The sequence below is a fragment of the Octodon degus genome, unplaced genomic scaffold (assembly GCF_000260255.1).
Source record: "Octodon degus isolate 3935 unplaced genomic scaffold, OctDeg1.0 scaffold00002, whole genome shotgun sequence".
Lineage (NCBI taxonomy): Eukaryota > Metazoa > Chordata > Mammalia > Rodentia > Octodontidae > Octodon > Octodon degus.
In genome coordinates, this window is record NW_004524578.1 from 28,435,986 (window position 1) to 28,445,344 (window position 9,359).

Consider the following 9,359-nt stretch of genomic DNA (forward strand, 5'->3'; position numbering starts at 1 on the left):
TCAGTATCCCCAGTGCTGGGATTACAGGCATGCGCCACCACACCTGGACTTAGTTCCTGTGCATGCCTAAGCAGGTGCTTAGTCTGCTGAGCTATCTCATTGGGCCTACTAATTTAATTTTTTTGTTTTTTGCGGACCTGGGGATTGAACTCAGCCCTTGCACTTGCCAGAGAAGCACTTATCCCACTGAGCCATCTCCCTGGCCCCTCTAATTTAATTTTTTGAGATAGGGTCTCACTTTGTTTAACAGGCTGGCCTTGAATTCAGTATGTAGCCCAGGCTAGCTTTGAATTCACAGTAAGGCTGAGGTTCCTGCTTCAGCCTCCCTTGCGCTGGAATTACAGGCGTGTGTCACTATACCTAACAAGAATACTAAATCTCTAATGACTGGCATTCTCTGGCACAAAGAAGCTCAGTGTAAGTTGTGGAATAATTAGAAATATGATTCTACCCAGGTATATTGGCACATCCCTATGATCCGAGCACTCTAGCAGAATGATGCAGGATTCCAAGTTTGGACCAACCCTGGGCCATTTAGTGAGACCCTGTCTCAGAATTAAAAAAAAATTAGAGGGTGGGGATGTAGCTCAGTGCAAAGGCCCTGGGGTTACCAGTAACACATGTTTATGGAGGGGGTAGACACAGGAGGTTGCTTGACTGGAGGGGTGTGGGTTGGAATGTGGCCCTTCAAATAAAAGCTGTCAGGCTTGGGAGAAAGCTCAGAGGCATTAAGCACCTACCTGGCAAGCACAAGGTCTTGAGTTTGAACCCCAGATCCGCATGCCATGCTGGGCCCGGAACTGCCAAGCTCCTACAAATTTGTGATCAGGCTGGGGGCTATAAAAGCAAGCACAAGGCTGGCCCCAACTGTAGAGAGACCCTGTCTCAAAAAAAAAAACAAAAAACAAAAAACAAAAACGAAAAAACTGCTCAGAAGCCTAGAGCCTAGGAAGGAGCCGCATTCTTTTTTTTTTTTTCCGGAACCGGGAATTGAACTCAGGCCCTTGTGCTTGCCAGGGAAGCACTTATTCCACTGAACCATCTCCCCAGCCCCGGAGCTGCATTCTTGTGAAGGCAGAGCTTGTTACGTGGGATGGCAGCCGGTGACCTGGGGCCCATCAGGTAGAGAGAAGGGCCAGGGTTTCCCAGGCATGGTAGTACACACCTGGTATTCCCTGCTACTCAAGAGGCACAAGTAGGACTGCAAGGTTGAGGCCAGCCTGGACAACTTAGTGATAATTTTCAAAATAAAGAAGAAGAAAGGGGCCGGGGAGATGGCTCAGTAGAGTACGTGCTTGCTTGGCAAGCGCAAAGGCCTGAGATCAATCCCTGGTTCCACCAATAAATAAATAAATACAAACTAAGAAAGAAGACTGGGTGTAGTGGCTCACACCCCTAACTCCAGTGCTTGGGAGGCTGAAAATAGGAGGATCACGAGTGCTATCTGTGTAGTGAGATCCTGTACTAAATACATTTTTTAAAAAAAGATGAGGGGTGTAGCTCACCAAAATAGCCCCACATTCAATCCCCAGTACCAGCCCTAGAGGTGGGGGACAAACAGCCAGGGTTCCAGCTATGTGCTTCTTTGTCTCAGCAACTGCAGTTTTAGTTAGAGGCTTGCACCATTAAGTCTCCACTGCTCAGCAGCACTTGGCCTTTCCTAACCCTGCTCCCAGGGACCTCTCACCCCCTCTCCAGTGGTCAAACCTGACACATCTCTCCACCCTCAAGATGGGGCAGTTTCGGGAGAGGTAGGAAAACCTGTTCAACAGGGTGGCCAAAGGTGGAACTGGTTAGATAGGCAGTTTCATCTCCCCCCATCAACCTTGTCCCTTTCCCGTTTCAAAGAACAAAGGCAGAAACCCCACAAAACAAATCATTTCATCTTATTTATTTTTGCAGAGCTGGGGACTGAACTCCCAGGGTCCCATGTGTACTAGGCAAGCACCTTGTTGCCAAGTTGTACCCCCGGCCTCATATACCTTCTTTCGAGTGCAGTGGACCTGTGGAAAGCTGAGGAAGGGTTGGGGTGAAATGTTGGGGAGCCCTGGGGTGAGGGGGTGAAGGGTGCAGCACTCTTTCAGCTCTGACTGCTTGTCTATACTAGGTTAGGGTTGGCTACAGGCAGACAGTTCAATCCTGAGGGAAGAGGATGGCAGTCATCTTTGATTCCTCTCACCCCACCGTATTAGATGCAGACAAAGCCCTTCTCCAGGGCTGGGGATTCAACCTAGGACCCCTGGCACACACTCTACCACTGAGTTCCATCCCCAGCACTCCAGAAGCAGTTCTTTCCAGCACAAACTACATAGGGAAGTCCCCCTCCCACCCCGAACTGTGCAGAACAGAAGGGCAGCTACGGAGGACACCACCCCAGCTTCCTTCCCAGAGCCAGGGGGTGGCAGCAGGCAGCTTTGAACACAACAAAACCCAGTTTCAGCACATCCAACTACACAGTACTGGCTCAGGGGTTTGCTGCTTGCTTCTAGACTCTTGAGCTTTCTCAGGAACTGGCCCAAGCTCACTGAGACTTCTCCAAGAGGGAAAAAATCTCCTGCATGGAAATCTGGGAAACAGGCAGGAAAAGTCTAGTTCCAAAGTGTCCCCAGTGTTCATGAGCAGAGTGCCTTGACTCAGAGTGGCCGGGTCGTGTGATTATAGACAAGGTGCTCTGTGTCTTCAGTGGTGGAGACAGTGGAGCTGGCAGGCGTGGGTGGCGGGTGGTGGCGGTGTCTTCGGAAGCCCTTTTTCTGGTTCTTGAAGAAGCAGTAACCCAGGATGGCTATCACCACTACAATGCAGGTGACCAGGAGTGCAGCCATGGCCACTTCCACTGAGCCTGTGAGCAGAAAGGGCACAATGAGGGTTCCCAAGGCCTGCCTTGTTCTGATGCCTGTCCCAACTCTAGAGAAGAGACCAAGGCAAACAGATGCCAGGCGCAGAAGCACATGGGCACCCAGCTCAGACCTCCAGCACAAAAGCATAGTTCACCAGCTGCCCGAGGAACTCAGAAGGATAGCAATAGGTCTCAGATCTGGATCCAAGCAAGGGGCTTGGGGAAAAGACTGGGTCTCTGCAGGCAGCCATCACGCCAGTGTGCACTTTGCTGTACTTCCCCACCCCTCGCCATTGTATCACGGCATGCTGTCCCCGTGGGAGACCTCAGGCAGCCATACCAGTCATGTGGAGTGGATTCCCTGAGCGACACCTAGGCATCCACCTCGGCAGAACAAGACCAAGCCTTACCTGTGCTGGGAATGGAGCTCTCCCGCCGCAGCCCAAACACATCCTTCTCTGCAACACAAGGGAGGCAGAGATAGGGGGCTCTAAGGGCTCTGAGGTTCAGCTGCTCCCAGAGCCCCAGCCCATCTACACCATCCTTTCATGACCAATGCAGGTACTCAGGACAGAGGGGTGACCACCCTGACTGGAACAAAGCAGGCCTTCCCTCCACACACCCTAGCCCGCCACCAGGCTCACTAGAGATGCCGCCACAGGATTCCAGGCACTGCTGCTCTTCCTCAAAGTTGTTACTGTTGCCATAACAACCACCGTAGGTAAAGCGGGCACAGCGTTCACTGAAGGGGTTGTAGTACCAGCGTGGGATGCTATCCTTGCAGGTCCCCGTGTCTGGGGGGTCCACACAGTGCCCTGGGGTAGAGGCAAGCAAAAGGGTGAGCCCCCAGGGCCTCCATGCTCACCTGGCGGCTACCCCTTCAAGGGCGAGGGGGCCCAGAAACACTGCCCCCTTTATGCCAGGAACACAAATCCTGGACACTAACATAGGCATGCCATAGGACTCACATATTTATTTCTCCTTCAATTTGTTTTAACTTTTCTCACTGTGATAAGGTTTTCTATCACTGCTTTAACAAAGAAGATGGGCCTCAGGGTCTGAGTGTTGGCAGCTAAAATGTCTAGGGAAAATTTATTCACACTGTCTTATTGTATTTATTCTTATCATTACTTTCGACGTGCGGCAAATCATAGCTGTTTTCCCCTTATGGCACTGGTCAGGGGTGGTGGCACAGGTCTGCAATCCCAGTACTCACAAGGCTGAGCCAGGAAGATTATTGCAAGTTTGAGGTGAACCTGGGCTACATAGTGGGTTAAAGACCAGCCTTCATGAACTACATAGCAAGGCTTTATCTCAGAACAACCAAACTGAAACAAACAAATCCCCCTAAAAATCATTCATGGCTCTGATGTGAAACTTCCTTTTTAGCACATTAACAGTGATTACATGGCAACAGTCGTGAAGATATCTAGCTGACTAGTGATGCCTGGGAAGCAGAGCCATAGAAGGCAGCTAGGGAGCTCCTCCCCTGACTGTGCCCTCAGCCTGGCAAGGTCCTTCAGGCAGTGCCAGATGGGATGAGGAGGGCAATGCCAGCCCAGAGGACTTGGGGAGGGCCTCACCTTTGTCACTGAGGATACGGATGTTCTGGAGCTCGTCGAAGCCAGTGGTATCTGCAGATATGAAAGGTCAGGCGTCCAGCCCAACAAGGGTTTCTCCAGGGTGCAGGTGTCAGGACCTCCCCTCCTGTTGCCCACCCTTTCTCTCCAATCCCAGGCCTCACATTTTTCACAGGTGGCCTCATCGGAGCCGTCAGGGCAGTCTGGGGTGTCATCACACTCCAGGAAGCTGTCGATGCAGCAGCCATCACTGCAGTGGAACTGGGTGGGCTGGCAGCTGCCTGAGCATACTGGCAAGGGGTAGGACGACACAGGGTGAGTGCAGGCTCAAGCATGGAGACAGTGCCAGGGGCCAATGATCTGCTTGGCCCTCTCTACCCTCCCAGCACCCCCCCCCCCGTGGACTTGGCACATCCCAACAGGAAGACAGTGGGTTGGTAGGAGTGGGGGCTTTGGGGCCTCCCATATGATGAGGGCAGGGGTGGGGAGGGCAAGGCAGGCTGGTTGGGGAACAGACATGATAGGACTGGACATGTAGTGGGGTGAAGCAGAAAGAGGAAGCCCACCTGGATGCTGCCTTTCCATCGAGGGCCCTAGAGGGAAAGAAAGTGACAGCAGGTATGGCCAGGCTCTACATGGATAAGACGAGTGGGAATGGGGACTGCCCCAGCTGCCCCGACTGATGAGGAGATACCCATTCTAGGGGAGGTCACTCGAGCCCGGGCTGCTCCTCAAAGCCCACCTTGCACATCCCGGCAGGCCATCATGCACTCCTCCTCCCGAAGGTAGTTGTTCTTGTTGCCCAAGCAACCCCCATAAGTGAACTTCTTGCAGATTTTGTCTTTGGGGTTGTAGTACCAGCGGGGGAAGGCACCCCTGCAACGGCCCACTTTGCTAGAGGCAAGGCAGTAGTCTGGAGGAGGAGGAAAACAGGTGAGGGGCCTGCAGGGACACAGCGGGGTAGAAGGTTGGGCGCTCCAGGTGCCACCTGCCAGCCCCCCTCACCTTCTGTCTGCTTGGCGGACAACACAGTGATTGTGACATTTGCTGTACCCTGTGGCTCATCTGAGCCAGTAGCTGTCAGCTGGAACAGGTAGGTGCCTTCCTTGAGTCCCCACAGCTCCAACTGGTCCGGCTCTTTCCTCTACACACAGGACTGGCCATCAGGACTGTGCACCCTCCATGCCCCTAGGTTACCCCAGGCCTCTCAGCAACACCCACCCACCCACCCGGGAAAGCAAGCACAGGTATGTGGTATTAATTCAACTCTTCCCCACCTTCTACCCACCCACACACCCAGAAGGGCTGAGGGGAGAGGGGTTAGGGGGTGGCTAGGGTCTCACCTCAATGCTGACTCCGGTGTCACCCTGAAGTAGGTGCCAATCTGTGTTGCCCACATCCTTCAGCACCAGGGGTTCCTGGGGTTGTACCTTCAAGTCTATGCCCACCCAGGCCCTGGGGATCCGGGACCCTGGGGGAAGGCGGGGGAAGCTGAGCTCTCACTGAACAGACTAAGTCTCTGCTGGGGAAGAAATGCGGAGGGGGCAGCTCAAACCACACCTGAGCCAACCTGGGACTCAACAGTGCCGTGAGGGCAGGTGTTGTGTTTGCTATTTGGAGACATTATGTCTAAGGAATACAGAAGACATTTTCATGCTGTAAAGCCCACTTTCTGAAGGAAGTTGCTGAACAGAATGTGCCGACTCATCTCATTTAGGAAGGAAAAAGTACGTGTGCTTGGAGGAGTAAGCTTGTTTCTATTTTCTATAGTAAGCAAGTACTTGTGCTAACTGCTTTAGAAGTTAAAGTAAACTGCTGCATGCCTGTAATCCCAGCACTCTGAGAGGCTGAGGCAGGAGGACTGCCAAATTCAAGTCCGGCCTAGGCAATTTAGTGACTTAGCAAGACCTTGTCGCAAAATACAAAATAAAAAAGGTCTGATGATTGTTGCTCTGTGCAAAGACCCTAGGTTTACTGAAGAGAAAAAGAAAAAAAAAAGTTAAACTGGGTACGGTGGCACATGCTTCTAATCCCACCTGCCCAGGAGGCTGAGACTGAAGGCTCCAGCAGGAAGATCTCAAGTCCAAGATCAGACTGGACAACTTAGTGAGACTGTTTCAACATAAAAAGGTGATGTAGCTTTGCAACAGAGAAACCCTGAATTCAATCACCAGTACCAAAAAAAAAAAAGGGCTGGTGACATGGCTCAGTGGTCTAAAGCACCTACTTAGAATAAGCTTAGCAAAGCACATGGACCGCGGTTCAATCCCCAAGCACCACATGCCAGCCAGCCCCGCCCCCTGGTGGGCTGAGCTGGCCACACACACACACACACACAAATAAATTTTTAAAAAGGCAAAAAGTTAAATAACTCATTTAAAAGCAAAATAAGGAAACAAGTGATTAAAACTCATCACACTCACTCTGTTAAGCTACATGATACAGAAAAGCCCATCTGGACAGAGGCAGTGGCCATGGGAACCAGGCACTCTGTCACCCCAGATCCTGCCTCTGGTTGGGGGGGGGGGATCACAGCCTCTGTCCTCAAACTGACACCCTGTGCCCACACTTTCTTAGCTCAGGGTGAGGGCACGGGACAGGGAGACAACACAAAACAGGACTCCTGTCTGTAGCAGGTTGAATGGTGGCCCCCAAAACTTGTGTCTATAGCAAGCCCCAGGGACCCATGAATGCGGCCTCATTGGGAACGCCTTTACTAAAGTGAATAAGTAAAGGATTTCTAGAAAAGAGCAACTCAATAGTTGGGTAGGTCCTAAATCCAATAACAAGTGTCCTCATAAAAACAGAAGAACAGAGTGAAAGAAGAGATTGTCATGTGATGAGAAGCACAGACCCCGTGATGTGGCCATAAGCCAAGGAAACCAAAAGTAGGAAGAGGCAAAAAGGATTTCATTCCTAGAGTCTTTGGATGTAGTGTATCCTTGATAACACCTTGTTTTATTTATACTCTCTGGCCTCTAGAACTTTTAGAACCATGAGAGAATACATTTCCATAGTTTTAAGCCACTCAGTTTGGAATAATTTGTTACTCCAGCCTTAGTAATTAACATGGTCCCTGGCAGGGACCACAGTCCAGAAAGCAGAAAAGATCTAACAATACAAAGCCAGGTGTGTACAAGGGAAGACAGCAGGATCTGAGTGAAGGGAAGAAGTCTCTAGAGAAGGACTTTTTTTATTTTGAGATAAGGTCTTGCTAAGTTACTAAGTTTGCGAAGTTACTAAGTTTTCCAGGCTAGGCTTAAACTTGCAATCCTTTTGCCTCAGCCTCTCAAAGTGCTGAGATGACAGATGTACACCACCAGACCCAGTTTGGAAGAATTTGAAGACATTTTTGTTCTTGTTGGGCTCGTAGTGGAGAATATGGGGTGGCTTATGACAACAGAAAACATGCAAAATCAAATCAAGCAGCTAGAGATTTGTGAGGCTAGTTGGACAGACAGTAAGGAGACCAGCCAGCTGGACAAATCTCCACGCACCTAGATGCTGCGGTGTTTGGACAGAAGAGAAGTAATATTCAAACATTAAATAACTAGTGGCACGTGGGGGACAGACACTGGTCACGGGCACAGGAGCAGAATCCTGGAAGCCTGGCAGCAGCAGACCTGGGAGGCTGTGAACTGGAGAATCACTGAGTCTGATCTAGTAGTGAGACCCTGAACACCCTGTAGACCCTTCCCTAAAATATACAAAAAAATAAAAATAAAATCTGAAAGGTACAAACAGGTAGTGAATATTGAATCACCTTTTCTTCCTTTTTTTTTTTTTCTTTTTGAGGCAGTCTACATAGTCCATGCCAGACTTGAACTAAGTAGCCCAAACTGGGCTGGCCTCAAACTCTTTCAGATCCAGGTCTACCAGGTCTAAGGGAGGGATCCGGGGCTGAAAGTGGGCAGCTCCTGCTTGGGCAGTGAGGGCAGAGGTGCAGGGCAGATGTAATAGGACGTTCCAAACCACAGAGCAACCACAGGAACTGAAAGGAAGGGGAGGTGAGAAGGACTGGCAGACACACACCTCAGACTTCTCAGAACAGGCTCCTCATAATGCAGAGGAAGAATCCAGGCAAAGGCAGAAGGGAAACCAGACTGAGAGGGAAGGTGTGGGTTCCCTCATAAGAGAAGCTGAATTTGAAATAAGACCAATGCCCAGCTGGGCAGAGTAGTGCACACCTGTAATCCCAGCACTTGAGAGTCTAAGGCAAGAGGATCACTTCATTCTTCAGTACCAAACAAAACAAAACCAAACCCAAAAGAAAGAGAAAAAAGGTGGGAGGGTGCTGGGGAGAGAGCTCAGTGGTCTAAGTGCCTACCTGACAAGCACAAGGTCCTGAGTTTGATCCCTGTTACTACATGCTGTGCAGGCCCCAGAACCTCAGGCACAACATGCTACGATGGCACTCGCCTATCATCTCAGTGTTGGGGAGGCTGAGACAGGAGGATTGCTAGGAGTCCAAACCTCACAGCGAGGGCCTCACGATGCAGCTTGAACTCATAGAGGTTCTCCTGGTTTCAGCCTCCCCAGTGCTGGGATTACAGGGGCCCATCACTATGTCCAGACTCTGCAGTTCTCTCAGCCTGCCCTGGGGGCAGGGCTGGTGCAGCATGCAGCACTGAGGATCAAACCCTGGTCTCTGTGCTTGCCAAAGCAGGCACTTAGTCCGCTGAGCTATCTCATGAACCCCGGCCCTATACTTCTTTTTGTTTTGTTTTTGTATTTTAGGGCAGGGTCTACAGGGTGTTCAGGGTCTCACTACTAGATCAGACCAGTAGTGATCCGCCTGTTTACAGCCTCCCAAGAGCTGGGATTACAGGCACGCACCACGATGCCCAAGCTCAATCACCCTCTCAGCGAGCCCGGGGGTCTACTTGGCTGGCCCTAAATTTTTTTTCTTTTTTGTAGTACCAGGGATTGAATTCAGGACTTTG

General features: G+C 50.8%; 1 protein-coding gene across 2 annotated transcripts in view; it reads right to left on the reverse strand.

Moving 5' to 3' along the window:
* Positions 1 to 1,876: 1,876 nt before the first annotated feature.
* The window catches only part of Spint1 (serine peptidase inhibitor, Kunitz type 1), a 13,922-nt gene continuing 6,439 nt past the window's right edge, over positions 1,877 to 9,359 (reverse strand). For both annotated transcript variants that reach the window (XM_023711483.1, XM_004623519.2), the window contains exons 3-11: positions 5,760 to 5,887; positions 5,422 to 5,560; positions 5,159 to 5,329; positions 4,983 to 5,009; positions 4,581 to 4,706; positions 4,420 to 4,470; positions 3,481 to 3,651; positions 3,247 to 3,294; positions 1,877 to 2,839 (exon numbers count right to left, since the gene is read on the reverse strand). In XM_023711483.1, the coding sequence (XP_023567251.1) occupies positions 2,634 to 2,839; positions 3,247 to 3,294; positions 3,481 to 3,651; positions 4,420 to 4,470; positions 4,581 to 4,706; positions 4,983 to 5,009; positions 5,159 to 5,329; positions 5,422 to 5,560; positions 5,760 to 5,887 (1,067 nt within the window). In that variant the 3' untranslated portion in view covers positions 1,877 to 2,633. The remainder of the gene's footprint in view (positions 2,840 to 3,246; positions 3,295 to 3,480; positions 3,652 to 4,419; positions 4,471 to 4,580; positions 4,707 to 4,982; positions 5,010 to 5,158; positions 5,330 to 5,421; positions 5,561 to 5,759; positions 5,888 to 9,359) is intronic.